Genomic DNA, 26,372 nt, shown 5'->3' on the forward strand with positions numbered 1-26,372 from the left:
CTTGCCGTGACGATGAGAAACCATGGAGACTGGCTCTTACACTGTGCTCAGCTGCTTCTTAGAAAATTCTGGGGTTTGTGGAGCCATGTCTAGTCCACTAAACCTGCTCCTCCCAGCATGCCACAGTTACCTTTATTAGACTGGTGCCATCTGGTAAAACAAACAGTCGAGACGAGGAGCTGGAATAAACAATGAGAGAAAACATTTTGTTCTTGAAAAGTTTTTTTAGTAACAAAAAAAATCATTTTCTTACTTCCTAGTTTGCAGGCAGTTGTCTGGAAATTAGAGTGATAAGCTACATCTTATTCATTTGGCAATCACTTCCTGTGGGGGGAAGGAGAGGAGTTGAACTTAAATCCTTGTGCTTGTAAGGACCCTACCACTGAATCTCACCTCAGCCCTCAGCTCTTCCTTCCCTTGGTTTGCTGGTTACTTTTTGGGGATCCTGCTTCCTGCCCAGTGTGCATCTAGAACGCACTTTGCCTGCTTTAGATTGCCTGTCTTTCTAGGCTAACAGGCAATATTTCAACTTTGCCTAGCTTCCCTGCATGGAGATGGATTCTCATGTATTTTTCTTCCCTGGGCTGGCCTGGAAATGTTATCTTTATAATCTCATCTCTCGTGTTTTTAGCACCACTGGAACATGTCATGGCTTCCAGCTACGGACTGAGAAGACAGTCTCATGAAATGTTCAAGCTGACTTTGAATCATTGTTATGTTAGCCTCCCAAGTAGCTAGAATAACAAGTGTGAGAAACCAGTGCTAGAGATTACTTTAAAATTGCTCACATCCTTAGACCCATGCTTAAACGTCTTCATTTTCTTTTTAATCATCATAAGTTGCATTTTTCTAGTTAACAAGCTTTTCTGAATTTTTACAAAAGAACCCATCTGTACCTTCATAAATAAGGTAACTTCCATTTTGCCTTGGTCAACAGTCGCTTTCTGTACAATTCCATAGCCTCCCATCATGACTTTTCTAAAAGTCTAGAATCCTTTCTAAAGACACTACCACACAATCTTACACACAAATGTATTGCTTATATCTGTCTTTCTGCTTGATTGTACTCTACAGAAAGATATCAATCCATCCTACTTTATAACTAGATGAAGTAAGAAAATATCCACATTTATTGTTTTACAGGATGACGAATTTGAGTATAGGTGGAGTTCTCTATACAATGAATATTTACCATTTTTGACAGTGCCTCAGATACTTCACTTGACTTTCCATGACTGATCTATCTGGAAACACAAAATTCCATTTGTGTCTTGTTTAGTTTTGTTATTGCCAGGAGTATGCCCTTTGACATAGTATGTTGGCTTTCAAGGAGAGAAAAGTGATTTTTCTCTACTACTTGTTTTCTTTTTATAAACATGCATTTTAAAATAGCCACTAGTTGGCTATAAAACTGAGCTGTGCTTAAAATAACATATTTTCTACTGCTGGCTATGTTACCTTGGGAAGTCATCTGACTTAGTTCTTATACCTATTGTTATCAAGCAAAATAAAATTAAAGAGGTCAAGTCAGTAAATACAATGGATGTCTCTAAATGTTTTCTTCATAGAGTTGTTGACTAAAGAAAAAAATTAAAGACAAAAACTGAACAATTTGAAAGAAAAGTTTTATGTAAAGGTAAGCACTATCAAACAAACAAAATGTGAAATAGAACAATACTTGTTTAATATAAATGGAAGTTTGCACAAATATTTCAAAATTGGGACACAAAATAATAGAAGATTTTGGCTAGGCCCCATAATCCTAGCTGGGCCTATAATTCTAGCTATTCAGAAGTCTGAGATATGAGGATCATGGTTCGAAGCCAGCCTGGACAGGAAAGTCCCCATAAGGCTTATCTCTAATTAACCACTCAAAAACTGAAAGTAGTGCTAGCCTTGAACAAAAGAGCTCAGGGACAGGGCACAGGCCCTGAATGCAAGACCTATGAACAACAACAAAAAAATAGCAGGCTTTGTTTGAACTGTGTCTGCAACAATAAAGAAGTTGAAATCTTTCGCATGAAATAAGTAACAGTTTAAATTCATAGTTGGGCACTGAATACATTTTGTAGGGAAATGTTAATAATTAAAACACAATATTGATCCACAAGCATTACTTCAGATAAGATGCTTAAAATGTACTTATAAATTGACATGTTAAATTGAAAGCCTTTTGTGCAACTACTTATAGATTGTAAGTTTAAAAAAATGTCTAAATGAAATATGCAAAGTAGAACAAATATTTCACCTGTTCATAAATACCACCACAAAGAAATGCCATGATTGTATTGATTAGGATCATATTAATTAAATTTATTTCCCACAAATAGAAAGTAATTAAAATGGCACATATACACATACATACATACATCATAATGATGGAAATTGTTTACTGAGTACAACTCCAAGCGTACAAATGATTTGTCTTGTGGTGATTCTTCCCACGTATAATCAGTCTCAGAATCCCAGGTCTATTTTGGTAATTTTAGGAGAAACTTTCCAAACATTTGTTTTGTATTGGAGGGAACTATTCTAAATGCTAAAAGTATGCAACTTGCATTAATGTTCTGTTAACTAATTATCACACACTTAAGTGATCTAAAACAATACATATCTCTCATATCTTAGCTTCTGAATTTTGAGAAGCAAAGAAATTTGGGTTGTTTGAATACTCTGTTCAGAGTTTTACTAGACTGAAATCCAAGGGTTCACCTGATTTCAAGAGTTGTTATTGAAGTGTTGGTAGTATTTTCTTGTGGCTGTAGAACAGGACTGAGATATTTCCTTGCTGGCTGTCAATCAGGGTTTGCTCTTAGTTCACAGACACGAACCTCAGGTCCTTTTACTCTGACTTCTCTCAAAGGTACATTTTTTCATACTTGAGGAAAGTTCCAGATGCTTTAAGGGATCATTTGTCTACACCAACCCCACACAGATAATCTGTTTTTTAATTATCTCAAAGCCAACTGACTACTGGCCCAGGCAAAAGAGTGGAATTTCACCAAAGCCACAAATTATGGCCATATTCAGGAGGAAGTTACACATGGGTGTGTATTCCAGATGTCCAAACTCAAACTATGGTAGCTACGTGTCTTCTACAATGTACTTAGTACGAGTTATGAATGTTCTATAGAGAAACATCTATCTCGACCCAGAAAGCACGACATCCTCCTTTTTAGAAAATGTATTAACAATCTTTAAAGGAAAGCCAAGTCTTTGGGAGGAGAATCCTTGTGTTTATAGCAAGTATATGCAAGAGCTGTTTCCTCAATTTTTCCCTAAATATATATTTCCCAAAATAAGAGTGTATTATAGAAAGAGGAATTTGTGAGTCTTTTGAGAGCTGGTGGGAATAACGATGGAGTTAAGCTTAGCATGAAAGAAAATGCCATAATAATAAATGTGCATTACAGTAGGATGGCAGTATAGATGCTAAATGAGACAGACCAAGTGTAGCTAAAGGAAATTCAGCAGAACTTCTCGCCTTTCCATGGTAGCTTTCAATGCTGGGGTGGGTTCACAAAGGTTTATTTAGCTGCTGTCAGAATCATCCCATTACCTCCCTGTCCCATGGAATAAGACCATTATTATAGAAAGAACAAGCAAAAGTCTCATATTCTGTTTTTTCATCCTACCTAGGATAGTAAATTAGAGACCACTGCATCCAATGTCAAATAATCAAGATCAATGCCAGACTTTGAACAATTTCCATTAATTAATTTTACAAATTAAACTTTGTCCTCTTTTGCATCTTCATTTAATTCACCCATAATGCAGAGAAAATTGAGTCTAGTAAGTCATGACAGAGGGCTGAAGAAGCTACTGTATTTAAGTAGCATTCTATTTCCCACAATACCAATAGTATTTTTTCCTAGAAAAAATAAACAACATAGATTTTTCCATTGAATGTGTCTGTGGTAGCCAAAATAATGACTCACAAATGTGGCTATCTCTTGAACACTAATATTTGAAAAGAAGAATTGTATTGATAAGGAGAAATCATCTTTCAGGTGAAATTTGCTAAACAGAAACTTGTTTTTTGCTACAGAAAAACTATCTCAGACTATCCAAAGAAATCATAATGGTCCTTAAAAATAGAAGGGCGAACAAAATGACCAACAGAGATAGTGGTGGAAAAGGACTTGTCTCAACATTACTGGCCCAGCAAGGTTATGTAGCATGGAAAGTGAGTAGCCTGCAAAGGAAGAGCTTTTTCCCTTGGACTTTCTAGACAGGAATACATGCTGCTGAGTCTTTGATCTTATTTCAGTGAAACTGATGTCAGCCTTCTGATCTACAAAACTGCAAGATGATAAATTTATGTTTTATGCTATGACATTCGTGGTAATTAGCCACAGCGGCGGTAGAAAATTAACACAGTAGCTATTAATCCAGTGAATGAATTTCATTTCATGGCCCATCAGGACTGAAAATCAAAAGCATCATTGGGATGAAGAATAAGCAGTGTGTGATTTTGCTCTAGGACTGTGTTCAGTCTTCTCTAGTCTAGTCTGAAGGAATCCTCATCATTCTGTGGAATATGGCTCTCTGTTTTGGTTTGCTTTTATACTTGTCATGGCTTGCTAGAAGCAGCACATACCTGTAGGGATGTTAAGTTGAAATGCTTGCTAAATGCAAAGACCGTGACACATTAGTAAAACAATTTTAGGAGTAGGAGTTATGATTTTGCTGTATAGTCCAGGCTGAATTTGAAATTGCCTCAATTTCCCATGTGCTCCATTAAAGTCATGAACCACTATCCCCACCTATTGATGACTTGGAATCTCTAAATAATCTGGTATGTATCAGGACATCAGAATTCTCTGACACTAAGCTGAGTCACCGAAAGCCATTTTTTGGATTACTGAAAAATACGTATCACACTTAGGAATGCTACTGTCATATGGAGATCGGTTGACATAGAAATCTGCCAATTTTGCGTGGGGCTGAGGGCAGAAGGTAGCTCAGCCACAAATATATGACATGGTCTTGAGGCCTGTGATGTAAAAGATTAAATTGAACAAAAGTCAACAAACTTCCTCGAAATAGCAAGATATTGAATCATTTAGGTGTTAGTGAATTTGGGGACTTCATGAAGACATGTGTCTGACCATGTGGCATCAGATGACTGTGTAATTGAAGCATTTTCATCATGCATTAATGATTACCAGATCCATTATGTCACAGATCACATATACTTAGAAACAAACCAACATAAGTTGAAAATGCTGTATGTGGGATCAAGCTGCAGCCAATCTGTGTGACCCAATCACACAAAAGACAAGGCCTACTTGAGCACTGCCGCTGTCTCTATTCACACTTGTGGCCTTGTGTGAGTACCTGTGACCACTTAATAGACAACTTGAACAGAAAAAGGAATAAGGAAAAAAAGAGAGGAAAGAAAAGGAAGAGGAGATAAGAGGGAGGGACTAGGGGAAGTAAAGAAAGGAGAGATGAAAAAAGGAAGAGGAGGAGGTAGCAGAGGAAGAAGAAAGATGAGAAGGAAGAATTGAGAAATCAGGTTTGTTAAAGAAAGTAACATTTAAGAACATGTTAAATACTATTAAAAATGCATAGGAAATGTGCAGTATGAACACTGGAATTAGGAGTTTCCACTGGAAATAAATGAAGCAAAAAAAAAATCCTTAAGGTTAGAAAGCTTAAAGCATATTCAAGTAATTGAAGAAGCATAAAATGGTAAGTGAATACAGCTGGGTCAGAAAGATTGGCTAGGAGTGGTGGGCAAGAGAGCACGTCTTAGGATCATGTAGGGTATGTGTATTCCACTGGAGCAACAGCGCCCTCAAGGGGCCAAAATGGATGAAAGAAAGGGGCAGAGAATCTCTGAAACTCAGGCATGTACTGCACTGTAAAATATTATGAATCTATTCTAACATACAATTGAGATACCTTAATAATTAATGCTAAAGTGCTAATGACCATCCAACTCTTCAGGGAGAAGTAATCTTTTTGCTGGTGGAAGATAATTCCCACATGGTAGCTGATTCATCAGGATGACAGTGACTGAAGATTGGGGTGGATTGTAAACCTTTCTGAAGATGAAACAATGATGAAGTTTGCTTCACTTATTGAACTTCCATGAAAGATTTCTCCATAGATTGCATATGAATTTCTCCATAGCTGTTGGATAGAATTTTATTGACAGTAGAACTTTTGCAAGCTTGGAGTTAATCATCTCAAACCCTGCTATTGAAATGTTCATAACATTTATGAAATATTCCAAATCATCTGGTATTCTAAAATGCTCACAGCATTTAACCTAGGAATTTCCTTCTTTGGGGGAAGCATTTCATATCCAAGTCATAACTGTGTCCACTGCTATTTTTACAGCAGTGTTCTGTCTTCTACCCCCTCCCCACAACCTGACACGTGAGTTACAGCTGTCATTCACCAACAAATCCCTGGTGGTATTCCATGTACCTAAACCTATCGCATGGGACTTTTGTTCTTGTATTTCAAAAATTCTTGAATCCATCAGCAACCCATCTTCATAACCCAAACCTTCAAGTACTATGATTGATTTGAGATTTATCTCATTTTTCAGTTCACATATTACAACTTAATGAGTATTTACAGAAAACACCAGACATAACAGGTTTTATTTGTCTCAATTTCCCAAGCCTTGGTTTCTCTTCGGAAAATTAAACATAATAATTTGTTTTACATTAGAATTTTTTGAGTTTAAGGAGCAAGACACTGGGATTAATTACATATACTTACTCTAAAGAAAAGAGAGAAAAGCTTCTTGAATCCCATTATTTTCTCCTACATAATGGGATAATATTGCCCATCAATCCATGCATTCTTTATGGAATTATATTGTATAGTGTATGGAAAATTTTAATGCAGTGGTTGATATGTAGTAAGCATATCATGATGTTTTCCCTGATTTTTACATCTGATCTAGTATATGTGAAAAAAATTACAATATTTTCCACCATAAAACAAATGTTCTCTCTACATGTTTAGGTGAGTATGTCTTGGATCATTCATAAAAAATATAAACTATATTTCCCAGATATCCAGAAACAGAGATCATACAAAAGCCACTATATTCAATAGCAATTCTAATCTAGGCCTTTCCCATGAAGATCCATTCATGGAGCATACTGGAAAATCATGAAAATGCATACTGTTACCTCTATCAGAATACCACAGAATGACTTCATGGTTTAACCAACAGGTTTTTAGTTCTCCTAGCCCTGGGAACTTGACCTACTCCATTCCGGAGATAAGAACGATGGACCTACTCAGTATTTATTTTGGATGTCTCTTTCTAAGCTAGGACCCTCTCTCACATACATAGTCAAAAGGTTTAGAAGACCATAGGAAGTGCCAGAATTCCTTTGATTCAAAGAGGAGACTGGAAGGGCAATGCTGGCATTAAGGCAGCCAAGGGTGACGCTGAACTGCTATAAATGTCACTTCATGCTGAAATATAGTGAAGACACTAAAGTAAGTTGTTTAATGTGCTTTCCATAGGGAGACAAAACCATGTCGCCTATGAGAACATTTGGAGATGGGGGAGGATAATATTTTCCACAGTTTTATTTCTACATTAAGCCCTGGGGAGCTCACCTTTCAACTCGATGACCTTGGAGGAAGAAATTTAACTATCCTCAAATCTATGTTCTTCTCTATTCTTAAATAAAGATAAATGTAACTATCTGTTGTAAGAGTCATGGAGGGTGTGTGTGTGTGTGGTGTGTGTACGTGTGTGTGTGTGTGTGTGTGTGTGTGTGTGTGTATGTGTGTATCTCAAAGTGAGAAGTTTGAAATAGTAATCTGTAGAAGGAATCCATCGGTTAGGACTCCACAGTATGGCAATAAAAGAAGATTAAAAACAACATCTCAATGTAAAACTTCTCAAGAACTGCATGTTCCAATTTATTTTTCAGGAAATCCAGCCTGCTTCAATTACTTAATACCTCTAAAGAGGTCCCTAGAAGTGTCCTATTTAGTACTCCTCCCCTCAAACTTAATTGTTTCCATGGTTACCACATGATTTTTTTTCTCTCTTTGTATTTTATCTTGTGCTTACAATCATCCGGTTATTGCTTCCTGAAAATGTCAGCCAGGCTACCAAGACCTAGTAAAGTCATAAGTGCATGTGCAGCTGCAGCACATTCAAATGTCTGTCCCTGGGGCTGACCTTGCTGCTAACGTCTGTATCAATTATTGTTGACTACCACTGGTGAGGACCCCACGCAGACCAGACCAGGCATGCTGCCAGCTTCGCCAGGCTTGTCTCCATCAATCAACACAAATGTCCCCAGTCTGTTTCCATATTTTCACTATCCCATATTATACATATATATATATATATATATATATATATATATATATATATACATATATATAATCGCTCTCCTAGAGGGAATAAAAATGTTAATCATAAATACTATATTGTATTGAGTCTTTTCTCTGAAACATTTGTTGTCCTTTCTTTTCTGAATATTATTTGAGCATGTGTCCTGTGCTGGGTGTTTTCTAGCCAATGGAGATATTTTAAAAAAACAACAACAATAAAGAAAAGACAAAGATTTGGAAAAAATTATATTAAGTGAAGTAAGCCAGGCCAAAAGAAACATAGGTCCCATGGGTTCTCTTATTTGTAATAACTAGAATATGTCTGAGACATGCAGAAATGGTCAAATAAGTTGATGTTAGGTAAATGAACCCCAAGATAAGGACTCAAATGGTTTTTCTTTCTTGCTGTTGTTTTTAACATATTTATATTTCTTTGTTGCTTTGTATGTCCCTCCCCCACGGTATACTGTATTTGATGTGGTATGCTTTGTGGAGGGGAAGGGAAAAAACAAATTGTTTAAATAGGGGTACAGATGGACCCATTGCAACAATGAGATGTACAAGTCATTATGTCGAAAAACAAACTTTACAACTTTGGCACTGGGGTGGGTGGGGGAGATGGGAAGGGATGGGAAGGGGAAACAAAGGAGGAGGCAACAATACTTGATAAGAATACACTCATTACCTTGCTCATGTAATTGTAACCCCTCTGTACGGTATTTTCACAATAAAACAATCTTTAGTTGATGAAAATATACTTAGGTCGTGAAGCTTAGAGGTGAGCTGGAAAATAAGTGAATAACAGGAAACACTGTTCTATATGGTAAAAGTATGAAGCTGTTCTACATAAGATGCTCTGGGAGGGGCTGGGAAGGTGGCTCAGTGGTAGAGCGCTTGCCTTGCATGCCTGAGACCCTGGGTTCAATTCCTCAGCACCACATAAGCAAAAAGAAAAAAAGCCGGAAATGGCGCTGTGACTCAAGTGGTAGAGTGCTAGTCTTGAGCTGAAGAGCTGAGGGACAACGCCTAGGCCCAGAGTTCAGGCTCCATGACCGGACCCCCCCCCCCAAAAAAAAAAGATGCTCTGGGACATTTTCTTTGGAGGAGTATTTAAGCCAAGATATAAAAGACAATAGGAGTGAGCCGAACAGGGAGTTGAACATTATTGTTGAAGGACAGAATGAATATGAAAGTTTTAGGCAAGAGAGAGCTAAACATTTTGAAGGACTGAAATGAAGTTAATTTACTACTTGATTTCTGACTTGTTATTACTTCAGCATAAACATTTTCCTTAGTATTTATTTATTCAGCTACCCAGATCCCATCGGCATCTAGAAATGCCTCGAACCTACCTAAATCCTAAAATGAATATAGTTTAGGCTCAAATAAAGAAGTAATGTTCTGTATATCGATTAAAATATTCAAGAATTTAAAACACAAAAAGAGAAAATAAATAAAAGGCAGCAAAGAAAAAGCCTAAAGCTACAAACAAACCCAAACCCAAATATTAGATTACATTTTTAAACAAGATTAAAGTAGAACAATAACTTTGAGTGTGCAGTCAAGCATGTCGGAGGCTAGAGAAATAAATCACCACCTTCTACCCACAAGTAGAAAACTGAACAAACAGAGAAGCAACAATTCTTAAAACCACAAGAGTGAAGTCATATCAGAAGTGAACTCCCAAGGCAAGTCAGTGCACTCCTAAACTGCATAAAGAGGTAAATGTGCAATTTAAGATTGGAGAGGTGGATAGATGAACACAAGCCATCAGAACATACTGGGGAAGAAGTGTATGGGAAATTGAAAGGCTGTTGGCTGCTCAGTGTGTACACTTTGGAGGACTCTCGGTAATTGGACAAAGTATCCCTGCCTGTCTATTTCATGAGTTGTCACTACTAGACATCTACCAGGTTTGTACAGTGAATACTGAAGTAAAATCTCTCCCCCCTCTTCCCCTCTCTCCCTCTTCTCCTCTCCTCTTCTCCCCCACTCTCTCTTCTCCTCTCCCACCCATCCCCCCTTCTCCCACTTTTCTCTTTCTCTCCTTGTTCCCCCCTCGACTGTCCCCCCGCCCCCCACAGCCACATTCCCCACATTGATGTTTGGTTTTTTTTTTTTTTTCCATGAACAGCAGACTCAAGTGACTGCGATGGAAATAAATCCTTTAAATAAATCCTTTCTCTATTTTCCTGGGCATTTTATCACAGTGATGGGAAGCTAACATATCACATCATCTTGCTGAAGGGAAGTTATCAACCCCAACTAATTCTAGCCTCCGCTAAGGAGGTAGGAAGGAAAGTACATCATCTAATATCTCTTTAGTCGCTTTGTCCACCGAGGGACTTTAAAATGAGAAACACTGGTGAAGTTCCCCATCCTGAACTTGAAATAAAGAACAGAAAAATCTAATAGCCAGCACAAGTAAGGTCAAAAGTAAGATATAATCCAAATTCAAGTTTATAACAGAAAAAATAGGAATCAAGATAGTACGATATCAGCAAAATAATGGTCAAGGCAACAGCCCAGCAGATGATGCAAATAATCAGTATAGTTTTGAAAAATGAGCAAAATAGATGTAGTATAAAAGATATAGACATTCTAACAATGTCTAATAATGTTTGTGGTGGATAGTTCAGGGGTCAACTAGAATTGTTTTGAGGCATCTGTAAGAGTGTTTCTAAACATTGCTATACAACTTGATGAATTGAGTGGGGATAATTCACCCTCAGTGAGAGCAGACATCATTCAATTACTCAGGAGCATGGATGGAGCAAAAAATGCAGTATCTTTTTCCATATTCAGACATACAATGATCACTTGTGCTACCATTGGTCATCAGATCCTGAAATTCCAGGGTCTTCAATCATCAGCCTGCTTTGGGACTCTTACCAATCTTACTTGCACGTGCCAAGACTCCTGGTAAGTCCCTTCTCATCTATCTATCTATCTGTCTATCTATCTATCTATCTATCTATCTATCTATCTATCTATCTATCTATCTATCTATCTATCTAATTATCTATCCATCCATTTCCCAGTCTGTATATAACCTATATGTTTTCACTTTCTGGAGAATCTTGACTAATATAGTGTTGGAACAAATGTGGAATCATATACAAGAAAATGAAACAGATACAAATTATACAATCTTCACAATAGTTAACCTAAAATAGATCATAGATCTCAATGCCAAATTATAAAATTTCTTTTAAAAAACCCAAAAACCAAAAATTACCAGCGGTAATCTAAATCTCAGGTCTAGTTGTACCTTGAGATGACATCACATTTAAAATATACAAAAGCAGAACTTGACAAGTGCAAATCATTCATACGGAAGAGTTCTGGTCTGTGAAAGTCACTGTGAAGAGAATAAAAGACAAGCCACGGACTGGGAGAAATTATTTGTCAAATATGTGATAAAGTACTAGTCGCAAAAGCATATAAAAGGTTATGAAATTGAGCAATTAGAAATTAAATCACCTAATTTAGAAATAAATCAAAGACCTTAATGTATATTTCACCAAAGAAGATATATGGATAGCAAGTAAGACTATGAAAAGAAGTTCCAAACTATGTGATCAGGATACATCAATCAGAACTGAGGTAGCACTACCTACCTGTAAAACAGACAAAATCCAGAAGACTAGCATTACCAGGTAGAGGCAAAGTGTGAAACAAGAGTTGTTGTGGGTATGGAAAGGGAATTGTAGAATGCCTTTGGAAGACAATTTGGTAATTTCTGTATAAAATGACCAAATAGGCCAATACATAGAGACAAAAAGTAGTTTTAGTGCTGAAAAGAGAAAGAAATTAAAAGGATAAAATTCTGTGGACGTAAGGGCAGCAAAGTGTGTGAGATTCATATATTCAATAAACTGTCCCAAAAACTGAGGGAGGAAGAGAAGTAGGAGGGAAGGGTAGAACACTTCAAAGGACAGAGCACTAGCTCTGAGGAAAAATCAAAAGCTCAGAGATACTGCACAAACAACAAGTTCAAGTCTCAACATACAAAAATTATATTTTTTTTAGTATTTTTAGTATTTAGTATGTTTTTATATATAGACAATATATATGCATATATTTTAGCTTTCTAGTGACTACAATTTCAAAAACACTCAGATAATGACTAATTAAAATTCTCTGTAAACAAACACATATTGGAACCATATATCTGGAGTGGTCATTATGGATCACTGGACTCTGCATGCATTGAATTGCAGCCCTAGTGCATGTGTTTGAGCAGTTCATTCAGACACATCTGTCTCAGTGGTATTTATTTATTAAGAAAAATATCTTTCCAAAAGCAGATTGAATTATTATGTAAGGCATTTATCAATGCTGTCATTATTTCATGAAGGCAAATCAATCTTCCCAGAAAAAATCCAATTTCACAATATCTTATCCATCATTAATGCAAATACTTATTTTACATATTCATGCACTCTAAATATTTACCCTATATTCTTTATGAAGTACCCTAGTAAGTTTCAAGGCTGTGATTTAGACCTACACAGGATATTACTCTTTAAAGTTTGTTTTCAATCCAATAGAATAGAATAGAATGTAAATACAATTCATAATATTGATGACAGATTCTATAATACACATTTTCACATACTATAAAGGAAGATCAGCTAAATCTGGTGGGTAGTTAGGTGAGAATACTGAAAAATATTTCTCAAGTAGTTAAAAATTTCTTTTCTTAGAACAAATTTGTGATAATTACCGATGCAGTAACAGTTCAAGAATTCAATCATAAGGAAACTGTCTTGCCTATTGTACATACACATATGAAATCAGGAAGTAGAGCTATGGCTAAAAGTGGGAGAGCACAAACCTCAAGCCAGAGAACTCAGGGAAGGAACCCAGGTCCTGAATTCAAACTCCACAATCGACAAAAAAAAAAGAAGGAAAATCAGTGCAGTTCCAGACAAGCACAAAATTATGCATGAACATAATGATTCACTAATCCCTCCGTTAATGTACCAGATGTTCTATGGATGCCTAAAACAGAACTCTTAAGAGATCTCTTCAGATCTCACAATAACTTGCAAATAATAAACCAATTCTTTTGAAGAAGTATAGAGAAGCAGACCATGGTGGTGCTCAACTATTATCCCAGCATTTAGGAGTTGCTTGGGAGGCAAGCAGTACAATTGAAAGTTCAAGGCCAAATCTCTTCTGCATAGCAAGTCCACATGTAGTCTTAATCCACAGTAAGAATATGTTCCAACAAAATGAAAATAAAAAAATGAAGAAGAAAGAAAGAGGAAGAAACAGGGAGGAAGAGAGAGAGAATGTGAGGGGAGTTAGAAGGTGGGGAGGGAAGGGAAGGGAAAGGAAGAACTTAGGAAATTCTATTAAAAAGTAGCAAAAAAGAAATATCAACAGGAAGGTACCTACAACATGACTGTAGAAAATATTTTACAATTGAAAACAAATAAAAACCTATTTGTGTACATAAAAGCAAATATATTAAAATATGCAATCAATACCAAATGAAGCACAAATAATATAACAAAATTTAATGCAAAAAGAAATATATATTTTAAGATAGGCTTTTACAACAGCTGTATGTCTTAATATTATCACATGTATGTCTTAAAGTATTATTATAAAGGTAAAGAGCCACATTAAGAGGCTAGTTCTAATTTAGAATAAATATATATATTTGGAATATATGTAGACACACTATAATACATTTTACATACATATGTGTATAAAATTTACATTTCATATAAATGTCAGTCTATTAAATATTCTCTAATTTGAATATTATATCAAATACTTTCCCAAACTTTAAAACAATTGTAATGATTCATTTATTAAAATTTTTAGTAAGAGATGGCACATATATTGTATTGAAAGAGCCTTGCTCTCTGAGTACAAGTTATACTTGAGTGCATTTTCTTCTTTAGATAAATTCTTGACTTCTTTTATCTATCATTTTTTAGGTTTGTTTTAGAGTACCTGACAGAAAGCTTACAGTAAATTTTCTTAATTTTACTTAAACATTAAGATTGTAGTAGCTTTATCTCACTCAAAACTGCCTAAAACCTAATAAGATACACATCAATCTAAAAATTTTGTCTTTCTTCATGCAACTAAAATATTTTTTCACATATTCATTAGGTTATTACTTAAGCTTCTATTATATTTCTTTTATGAAAGTCCTAATTTTGAATACTGTCTTACTTTCCACTGCTCTTTAAGGGTCTGGTTGGTTGGCTATTTTCCTATCATAACTTATACTTCTCTGCTATGTTATGTTTCTTTTCTAGCAAATCTACTCTGAATAAATGGGTTAATGTTGAAAATGAACCATACAACTTGGTACAGGGGCGGGAAAAACAAAGAGAAAGCAAAGGAAGAGGTGATACTGTTTAAAAAGAAATGGACTGACTTGTGTACTTCATTTGTGTAACTGTAACCCTTCTGTACATCACCTTTAGAATAACAATAAAAATTTTCAGTTGCCTACTGAAGTATTTAATTGGAAAGAAGTGTTATTTTAATTTTAGAAAGGATGTGTTATTGGGTACACTTGAGTTTCCTTAAGACCTCTTGTTTTTTTCAAATAATATTTTTTGTCTCCAACAACACATCTATTTTGCTAGCGCAGGATCTGTTTGTACTGACCCATCTTCCTCTCTCTTGGTGTTTGTTTTATGGCCCTTAGATCTGGTGGAAGAAGTAAACAAATGGGGGCCATTGCTTAGTTACCACAAGGCGTTTCAATTAGGGGTGCAGGGGTAGGTGTGCTGCCAATCCCCTGCTGAGGGCCAGGACAAAGGTGTTTTGTTTTTTGTTTTGTTTTATTGTTTTTTCTCTTCCCAAGTCTCTAGGCATGCTCTCAACCTCAGGGACAGAGGACTTGGTCCAGGTTCTACCTTAGTCCCTGTGGTTAACGTTTCCTTTTGAGAATCTAATAGACTCTGTGAGCTACATTCTTTCAAACTTTGAAAATTCTTCTACTAGTTCACTCATCCAGATTCCCTTCATAGGCTGGGAAGGTGGCTCAGTGGTAGAGTGTTTGCTTTGCATGCAAGAGGACCTGTGTTCCATTCCTCAGCACCATATACCCAGAAAAACCAGAAGTGGCTCTGTGGCTCAAGTGGTACAGCGCTACCTTGCGCTGAAGAGCTTAGGGACAGCGCTCAGACCCAGAGTTCAAGCCCCATGACTGACGAAAGAAAGAAAGAAAGAAAGAAAGAAAGAAAGAAAGAAAGAAAGAAAGAAAGAAAGAAAGAAAGAAAGAAAGAAAGAAAGAAAGAAAGAAAGAAAGAAAGAAAGAAAGAAAGAAAGAAAGAGAAGAAAGGAAGAAAAGAAAAAGATTTCCTTCAAACCTTCTCTCCTATTTCCAGATGTGGATTAGATTCCAATGGAAAGTTATTTAATTGGACAACTATAGATGATATGGAATGGGAACAAAAACTGAACAGAGCCGGGCGCTGGTGGCTCACGGCTGTGATCCTAGTTACTCAAGAGGCTGAGATCTGAGGATCATGGTTCAAAGCCATCCCAGATAGGAAACTCCGTGAGACTCTTATCTCCAATAAACCACCAGAAAACTGGAAGTGGCGCTGTGGCTCAAGTGGTTGAGCTCTAGTTAGCCTTGAGCTGAGGGACAGCTCCCAGGCCCAGAGTTCAAGCCCCACAACTGACAAAAAGAAAAAAAAATACAGAGCTGACTGAATTTATTTCCCAGTACAAAGTCTCACAAACTGGCTGGCTTAAGTAACAGAAACTTATTGTCTTGATTCTGGAGGCTAAATATCCCACATCAAAGGCTGATTTCTTCTGAGGAAATTACCTGCTGGTATCATGACCAAGATCTTTTCTCCTGAAAGACCTAAGACCTTTATTATCTTCTCCTTGCTTAGTCATATTTGGTATATTTGCCAAGAACACTGGGCATGAAATGACAGTATGTAAGATCATACAATGGGTTCCCTGAATCTCTAAGTAATTACATTCTAGTAATAAATGAGATGTACAAGACAGTATGTTGAAAACGAACTTTACAACTTTGCAGGGGGTGGAGGAGGGGGTAGGAGAGGGGAGAGAGGAGTTGGGGAGATGGGGAGGAAAAGAATGGTAGAGGAAAAATAAAGAAGGATGTAACAATGCTGGATAGGAAATGGACTCATTACCTTGCTCATGTAACTGAAACCCCTCTGCACAGTATCTTTACAATAGAAAAATATATATTAAGAAAAAAACAAATTATATTTTGTAAAAGAAATCTTTCTGTTTTAATGTTTTTTATTGTGAAAATACTGTACAGAGTGGTTACAGTTACCTAAGCAAGGTAATGAGTTCATTTCTTATCAAGTATTGTTGCCTCCTCCTTTGTTTTTCCCCTATAATCCCAAATCTACTTTTTTTTTAAAGCAAGTTTGCTTACCCCGACTACTGAGTTGTTTCTTTGTTGTGTCACTGGTGTGACTTTGTAAACATCCTAAACAAGTTTTGAAAGTGCATATTACAAAACTGGAGGTTTTGTTGTATAACCTCATTAAATAAAATATATTAATTATATTTTTTCAAAAATCATATACCAATTGATTTATGAGTTTGTCCTAAAAGTTTTGGCATAATACATTAAAATATTTCACTATAGAAGTTAATTTATAGTTGCCATTGATTTGCTTAAAATATTTTAAAGTTATATTATTATGTGCATACAAATTTGAAAATGTCTCACCTTTTTAGTGAAACTATTCCTTGATTGTGTCTCCTGTTACTATAACTACACCAAGTCTTCGTTGTTGCATTTACTTGAGACAATTTTTTTCCACATTTCCCTTCCACCTGTCCTTTAGCTTATGGTTGACTGCAACAAACTGTATGTGACTGTTATTCTTCATTTTTATTCTTTCAAAGTATTCTGTCTTCCCTCCATACTAGCTTTTAAGACCTAAACTTTGGTATTAGACCAAATTAGTATGGTCTAATGGGCAGGCTAGTATTGGTAGTTTAGATGAGTCTTGAAGTCTTCTTGATTAGTTTTAATGAATGTGTTAGATGATTTTTCTTTAAAAAGATACAAAGCAGTAAAAATCATAGTAGAGATAATATTTTGCTCATAAGGTAAAGTCATAGTGAATTGTTATTACAGTTTTTATTATCCATGAATTTTAAAACAATTGAATTGCTATTCCAAGAATCATCTATGCTGAATGAGTTTTCAGAAGATTGGTTCTGGTACTTACACTGTTATCCTAGCTACTCAGGAGGCTGAGATCTGAGAATCAAGGTTCAAAGCCAGCCTGGACAGGAAAGTCCATGAGACTCTTACCTCCAGTTAACTATCAAAAAGCCAGAAAGGCTGCTGTGGCTTAAGTGGTAGAGTACTAGCCTTGAGCAAGAAAGCCCAGGCCCTGAGTTCAAGCCCTAAAAAAGAGCACACGCGTGGGCGCACACACACACACACAGACACACACACACACAATAACTGACTAAATAAATAGATTCATTACATTAATTAAAGATTGATGAAACAACTACATTAATTAAAATCGGTCTGGTTCTCCTGAAGGTGCAAATAGTCCTGGGGAGAACTGTTGTTATTCTTTATGAGTCTTCAGGGAAATTTGTGGTTTAAGAAGGAAAAACAATAACCACTTTGATGAAAGTACAACATATACACATCTGATATGTCATGGAAACTCCTTGGACCAATTACTACACACTAATGAAATCAATGTCAAGAATTTAAATCAGACTTTGTTTAGAGGACAGAGCTAAGGAAAATGGTGATTAAAGATGAATATAATCAAAGTAGCTTAATGGCATATATGAAAATAGAACAATGAAAGGTGTTGAAATTATTTTAAGAAAGGAGTCATATGGTAAAGGGGAATGGTAGCATGGTGATGTTGAATGGGACACATTGTATGCACACATGGAAAGATCATAATGAAAACTCCCTTGTGCAGCCAATTTATGCAAATAAATAAAGTTTTAGAATTTAGAAGTGAAGAAAATGGGCAGAACAGTAATGCACAGAAATAAACGCAGAAAACCCTATGCTTAATGAATGCAAAGTGCTATTTACTAAAGTGGGAGTAGAAAAGAAAACATTCACTATCCTCACTTGAGAAGATAGAAAGTGGTGGCTTACATTCTTCCAGTTAAATAAAGGATTTCAAGAATAACCATATGTCAATGCCTCTTGATATTTAATTAAGAAAACTTAGTAAGAAAGATGAGGAGGACATACTTGACATGCAGCTTAGTAGTTACAAAAGTTAAAGGATGAAAATAGAAGTCTCAGAATAAATAGGGGGGAGGCGGAGCTAACCTTCAAGGAATGAACCTTACTGATCCTGATGGAGAGTAAATAAAGGCAACTATTAAGATGAAAGAGCATAGGTCTTTAATTTTAAATTTTTCATTTACTTTGAAATGCATTGCACATTCATACACACACACACACACACACACACACACACACACACACACACACACTTGTCTTTCAGTCCAAGAACCAATGTACATGATCATAGGACATACAAAGAGGGTCAGGAGAGGAAGGCAGAGAGACTCACAGACACAGAGAGACAGAGATACACACAGACAAAAAAAAAGAGACAGAGACACAGAGAAAGAAAGATATACAAGAAAAGAGACCCAGAGACAGGGAGGAGAGAGTGACATCTGAAACGAAAAAAAAAAAGGAAGAAATGAGTTAAATGATATTCTATAAGCTAGTTCTCCTTCCAAAGCTTCCTACTATGATTTGCAAACTTGGTAAGGGGGCATAAAAAGGAAGTGTTGTATATTTGTATGCCTAGATTTCCCACCTTCATCTTTCTGTGATCCTCATCATTGATCGGGTTACCCATTCCACCATAGGTACTGACCCACAGCTGGCTTGGTGTTTTAGAGCACTGGGCGCCCTTGCCTGCGCCTAGGCTGCAGGTGCAGGTCCTCTTCCTTTCTAAGGCCGGGCCTCTGTGGACTCTGGCATTGCTATGTAGGGTCTGGGAGACAGGGTCACATCCTCAAAGAAGACTGCTTTTACTTATTTTGCCCTTCGGTTTTCGGAAGGGAAGGTCTCTTCCAGGTTGATTTCTGCTACCTAATAATACCCAAAACGCTGACTCTCCCAGTTCTTGCTCCAATCTGTTTGGGCTCTGCACCAGTTTCTGAGTGTTGTTTTTTTTTTGTTTTGTTTTGTTTTTTTTTCAGCCTAAGGGTAAAATGCTAAGCACCGCCTACCGTTGTAAATGGCCTGTCACTCTGTCCCGCTGTGAGGTCTTGATTGGTGGGCAGGACGGGGGGGGGGTCTCCTGGGCCTGGCCCCGCCCCCGTCCCCCTTTGCAGAGCTCCCTGCGTCTTCACCAAAGGTGGAAGGCGAGATTCCAGCGGCGCTGGCAGGCGGCGTTTGGACCAGGTGGAAAAGCATCCTTGCTTGGCTGCAGCTGCAGTTCCTCCTCCAGCCTTGGGTCTGATCCAAGAGCAGAGGAGAGCGTTCTTTGCTTTGCAGATAGAGCTTCGTTGAACTGTTGCTCACCACCTAGGCACCGCATGCACTTCTTCTTCTCGTCCCTTCCTCTGGCTCCACTGGGTAAACCACTCGCTCCTTGGTGACACTGACACTCCCCCCTGGGCTCGCAGTCTGCTCAGGCGAAGGGTGCGAAGGAGAATTTGCAGCGTTTCCTCCAGGGTCTCCGGGCACTGCGGGGAGCTGTCTAAGGTGCTGAAGCTACCCGGACATCCATCTCCAGGAGAACCCAGTGGGTTCGATGGAACGTCTTCCTTGCCTGTCTTCTGGGTGTCCCATGCCTTGAATAAGACTACTTTCGGGATCGTGAACATTGCTCCGTATCATGGCCCACGTGAGACACTTTAGGACGTTAGTTTCTGGATTTTACTTCTGGGAAGCCGCATTGTTACTCAGGTAAGTGGCCTCGCTTTTACCGCCAGAAGAACTCAATAAGCAGATGCCTTCAGTAGCAGCCACTTGTTATGGTTGGCGCTGGGGAATGTGCCCGGGCTTGGTTGACTTGCTGGGACTGTCCCTTTGATCGTGTGTTCTCATAGCAGGCATCTTGTGCTATTTACAGCAGAGATTACTCGACAAAGGCAAATTATTTCCAAAGCTGACATCTCACATATGGCTTTTGTTTGTTTGTTTGTTTTGGAGAGTTTCATTTTTTAAGTGAATTGTGTATTTCAGGAGTTTGTTCCTTATTAAAAGTTATGAAACATTTGTTAAGGCAGAAATACAGAGCATTCAAATATACTGATCAGAGAAACTGAATATTGAATATGCATCCAGATATTAAATGAAATGATCAAAAAATAAAGGCCTTGTAGGTACTAGTTTGTAATGACCTAGTTTAGAAATGCAGGAAGGAAATATTATAAATAAGTCATTAGCTATGTTCTTGTGCCTGAACTATCTATTTGAAGAAAGCATTATGGCAAATGTATAGCTTATGAAATTGTTGGAAAACTTATCACATTATATTTTTACATTATAGTAGTGTTCTGTAAGCTTGAGAGATTAGGAAATGGATAAGATAATTTAGTCCCTTTCCTGAATCAAAAATTGCAAGAGAAGAAGAAAAGAAAAAAATAAAGCAAAGAAACACAGGATACTGCTCATATAAATGTTTGAACCACCAATATAATTTTTATTTTACAATTACCATCTAATTACCAAAAGATTTCCATTTTAAGACTGATAAGTTTTTCAGTGGAGCTGAACCTAAATAATTAGAGTTACATATGCATACTCTGATTTCTCTTCAAAATATGCAGTGTTCTTTTCTGGGTTAAGATGTCAACTTTTACTCTTTGGACTACTTTAAATAACATATAATATGTCATAACATATAAAATGTCACATTTTATAGAAAGTGATATTATTTTGATACGTTTATATCCAATAAAAACTAGTTGAGAAGGTTCTTATATTTCTTGTTATTATTTTTTCTAAAATTGGGGTTTGAACCATTTTGAGCAAAATATTTCAGTAAAAAACGTTTTAATATGATTCAGCAATTTTTATAGCTCTTAAATAGCCAGAAATTTCATGTATAATAAACAAAATGTGTATGAAGCTTTTACATTTATGAAAAATGAATGGGAAGAGTACAGAACTTAATTTCTACTAGAAGCTCATCATGTCATAGTTATTTTTATGTTTAATGTTATAAGTGATATTATACATTTTTCAAAGAAATCTCTTTGGTTTACTTGAGAACTATTTAGGCTGAGTAACTAAGCTGCTTTAGTCGCTGAGATCAAGTTTGTATAATGCAATTCACTCTGGCATTTGTTACAATGCCTTGCTAGATACATAGCTATCGTCATTGGATCTGATCGGTGACTAGTTTCATTGACATTTACAAGATAGGTGTTTCAGTTTGATGATTGTGGTTATAATTACATATCTTCACTAATACCAGCTATTTTAGTTAGAACTGTTTGTTTTATTAATACATTCTACAGAGGATTTATGGAAGGCATATCTAGTATTGAAGTTTATATAGATAGATTAGGTACATAGTGCATATTCTTCATACAATATTATTCCATTAATAAATAATAGTTTTCCACCTTAGACTAGACTTACATGAGACTAGCTCATATTCTATGAAGAACTTTAATGACTTGTAAAAATTAAATATATTCACTTTCAGTGATCGCTCTTGAAAAGAGGAATTTCACACCAAAGAAAGAGAAGGTCCCTCTACTGGAAATGACTTGTAAATTAAACAGCTTTCAAGACCTTTATTTGCTCATGAAGTCTATTTGTGATATATTGAACAAAGTGGACACAAGTAAAGGAAAAAATAAGGACAAAGACATAGTGTTAGTTATTACACCTACTCATTTATTTCTGAATTTAATTATTATTTTTAAAGTTTTTTTGGTTTCCAATTGGTTCACAGGACTGATCATATTTACAGGTACTATGTAATGTTCTGAGAAATGTACACATTGTGTAATGATCAAGTCATAATATCTAACCTGCCTATTACCTCAAATGTTTATCAGATTTTGATAAATATTCATTCAAGATCTTTTTCTTGCTATTTGAAATATAAAATGCACTATTACTTACTATAATAAACCTATTGTGTTGTAGCCTGCCAAAATGTCTTCCTTTTATTTCAATGAAGTTTGTGAAACTCTTTCCAGGGCAATATGAAGTCAAAAAGAATAATCAGAATCTATCAATATTTATAATTAAAGTTTCCTCATACAAACATTTTAATAGATTTCTAATAGTGTTCATTTTGTTGAGATATGACATATAGGTATGTGTATATACACATATATGTTCATACACACACATATACAGTGAAAATACCCCAGTAAATTTCCACTTTGACAAAGTGAATAGACCCAGGAGAGGAGATCACAAATTTATTCAATATCCCTGTGAAATTAACTGCCCCTTCTACCTACCCCTATCTTTTCCCAGGTATTACCTTGTCCACAGGTGATTGCTCTGCTAATTAATGCAACAATTATGTATTTTCTGCTTTTGAACTTTATACATTCCTTCAAGTATATGTTTCTGAACATTATTTGACTTAATCTTCACTAATACCAGCTATTTTAGAATTCTAGAATATCACTGAAAATAACTCGTTCTCCTGACTATATGGTAGTTCACTGTATGAATACATCACAGTTAACTTAGTCCTTTCCTATGGTTGGATATTTCAAGTCTTGGTAATGCAGAAATGTTATATATGCATTTGAGTGTTATGCATGGTGATAACACATACACATTTTGTATCCACTTAAACAGGAGAGGACTTGGATTTCCGGTTGAGCATGGATATGTTCACATTTAGCATTATCAAATACTGCTAGGTTTCCAAAGTAGTTGTGTCAGTTTGTATTCCTATCAGCAGTGTTTGAGTTCCTGTTGTTTTCTAGCATAAACTTGATTAGTGCAATGTTGCTACTTATTATAAAATGTCTACCATTTTCTTTGATTATCATTTAAGTGCATAGATATTTCATCTCTTCTATACCTCCATAATTCTTAAATTTTAGAATAAGATTAACAAAGTTAGGTAAAGTCTACAGAACAAAGGATATATAGCTAATAAACTTAGATAAATACTAATACATTAGATAAATAATAAACTTCACCATCATAATGCATCAAGTATAGGAAATTTTAAAGGGAAATTTTAAAGAGTATTAAAAAGTGAGAACGTTGTAGAGTATAAGGAATATGAATTTTTACATAGTGAAGTATATTAAGATTTTATGTTTTGCTCATATATTGCTGTTTTATTAAGTAATTCTTGCATAGCTTTTAGTTTTCATATTAACAAATTAAAGAAAAACCATCTGTGTTTAGCTCTTTGAAATTCAGATAAGTGATAATAATTAAAAGCTTACAGAATAAATTCCCAAAGCACAAAACTTGACAGAAATAACTCATCTGAATCAATTATCTTTACCTCATTTAGTTTTTATCTTCACAGTTTGATACAACGTAAGTTCGCTGCTTGAATAAATTATACTATGTCCTGTCAAAAACTGAAGGTGCGAATTTCAGAAGTTATGATAATCAGAAATAAGACATTTTCTTGGTTTGCTTCAAAACCTATAAAATTTCAGCTTTAATTTCCTTGGTTTTTCATCTTCTTATATTTTTGAGAATGAGATGTTTCCCTTTTAATGTTTTTATCTCGGTTTTCTTATGCAACATATTGAAGAAAAATTTACTTCAAAGTATTAACTTTAGTTATTACAATGATTTACAGAATCAAGCTTAGGAGCAAAAATCTATAAAGTTTCTTCTAAATTATGTCACTAATAATACATGATTCTTCCCCTTTTTCATCTAAATAAAATCATAAATGGTCTCATGTGTAAAAACCTCATAGCCTAGCTCCTTCACTGCTACTTCAAGCACTTCACCTTGTAGTCTCAGAGAACATCTTACAAAATAGCTCTTCTTTATAGAACAGTGTTCAGAGGCCAGTCCACCAACAGTTATGCATTTTATGAGGATGCTAAACCATTCTGTGCATGATTGTTTTTTTTTGCGAAGCAGTCAGCTAAGGAGCCCTAGGATATACCACTTGTTCAATGATGGGACTTAAGATGAAGAAAATGCAGTATTGATATCAAGACATCGTATAATCAGCAGTGTTTTAAGGAATAGAAGGTAGGAAAGTGAGTCGTGGTATTTGTATTGGGCCTTGAAAAATGCTTGTTCAGTTGTAGAAATAAAATATAAAGGAATATATCATGCAGTATGAGCTTCATAGTTGTACAATAAGTATATAGGGAATAGTGACTGCTAAAGTCAGTGGAGGAAATCAAAGTTTATGACTTAACACTGTATTGTACAAGCCATTATTATTTAGCTAGATATAATAATAAATCTGCAGGTATTTGGAGAACTTGCATCCATCTTCCAACAATGCAATATGAAAAAGTATTCAGAGACAAATAATTTAATTATAACTAGATACTTACTATTACAGGAATAGTATTGGAATTTGCTCAAAACATCTATAAAAAACCTCTGTCTTTCAGAAATAGTAAATGATCAGAACCAAGGTGTACAATTGTAGTCTCAGCTACTAACACATCTGATGCAGGAAGATCACTTGAGCTCAGGGGTTCAAGACCAGTCTAGACAGCATAACAAGGCATTGTCTCAAAAAATCCAAACTGAACAACATTATCATAAAATTATTAATAACAATTAGTAATAAAGCTTTTTCAAGAAAAAGTGAAAGGACTCAAGGGAGAAATTAATTTTGCTTAGTTATAGATTTGAGGAGTAGATTTTGAATTTTAAGTAGTCACTTAAAAGAAATATGAAGAATTTGAATTTTTACAATAAAAAGAACATCGAACTTGGATTATGGTGTTTTGCTACTGGCTTTGTATTCTGCCATCAGTAATATATAAAGCTGCATAGGTTTAGCTGCTAGAACTGCACCTCCAAAAACAAAAACCAAAAACTAAAAGTGAGAGCACATAAAAGAAAGAATGGAAAATTCCACTAATTTGCAATGAGACTCCAAAACTTAGAACAGGCCACAGAGAAATACTCAGCCCTGGTTAAGCAACACGTGTATCAAGTTTTATACAATTCTCCTCTGAGACCAACTCTTATCACTATGTGGCTATTTCTGTCCATTTCCTTTGGTACTTTCCATTCACATAACTGCAAGTAATACAATGAAGTAGTCCACAATTGCCCATGACACCTTTCACTCCCTTCAGTTTTCTCAGGAAATTTAAGGGAATTGTTTTGTACTGCTGGCATCATGAAGCATATAAAGTGAACTCTCCCTCATTATACCACCAAACCTTTGCAGTAGGAGTATGTTTATGTTTGGGTCAACTGTACCTATTGGCATATGTCTATGGAGAATTGTGGATCCTTGGTTTTGAGGTAGTATTTTTGGTTTTTCTTTGGTGATATAATTTCCCATGAAGACAATGACATAATTTATGGATTTGTTTTGTTGCATGAGGAGATTTCCAGGAAGGAGGACAAGCTAACCATCTCCAAAGTGGAAGGAGGGCAAAAAGTCTATACCAGAACTTCTCTAGCAAAACCACTGAGCTAATGGCAAGTGTTTAATGACAGAAGATAAAGCTCGCCTAAACTTGCATGGCAACAACACACATCCTCAGAAAACAAAGTTTCAGTGCTTGGATGTTGAGAAACGTCAGTAATAAAAAACTAAATTATAGTGCATTTCTTAAGTGCTTTTAGAATTTCAACACCAGAGCTACTTCAAGGAGAAAGTCATTATGGCACATCACAGGCAATTGAATGTACTAGAGGACTTGGTACCATTAGAAATGGCATAAAATCTACAGCCTAATAATATTCTCTAGGAATAGTTTACTAGATGGAAGAACTTTAAATACAAAAGATGAAAAAATCTTTATGAGGTCCCACAAAATTTGCTGCCATCAATTAGGACATACAACTATATCCTGAAGTGTTTCTCACATCATAAAATTACTGCCAACTCAGGATGACCGATATTAAATTAGAGGTAAATTTAAATTTAAGA

At 35.8% G+C, this 26,372-nt stretch overlaps 1 protein-coding gene across 2 annotated transcripts in view; it reads left to right on the top strand.

Annotated features, from left to right (window-relative positions):
• The first annotated feature begins 20,156 nt into the window (after window positions 1-20,156).
• The window catches only part of Glra3 (glycine receptor alpha 3), a 119,419-nt gene continuing 113,203 nt past the window's right edge, over window positions 20,157-26,372 (top strand). Inside the window, exon 1 of one of the 2 annotated variants that reach the window (XM_042701501.1) lies at window positions 20,157-20,242. In XM_042701501.1, the coding sequence (XP_042557435.1) occupies window positions 20,172-20,242 (71 nt within the window). In that variant the 5' untranslated portion in view covers window positions 20,157-20,171. The remainder of the gene's footprint in view (window positions 20,243-26,372) is intronic. The other variant, XM_042701506.1, reaches the window with a different exon arrangement.

Source organism: Dipodomys spectabilis, unplaced genomic scaffold, assembly GCF_019054845.1.
Source record: "Dipodomys spectabilis isolate Male_0828 unplaced genomic scaffold, ASM1905484v1 ptg000009l, whole genome shotgun sequence".
NCBI classification, from domain to species: domain Eukaryota; kingdom Metazoa; phylum Chordata; class Mammalia; order Rodentia; family Heteromyidae; genus Dipodomys; species Dipodomys spectabilis.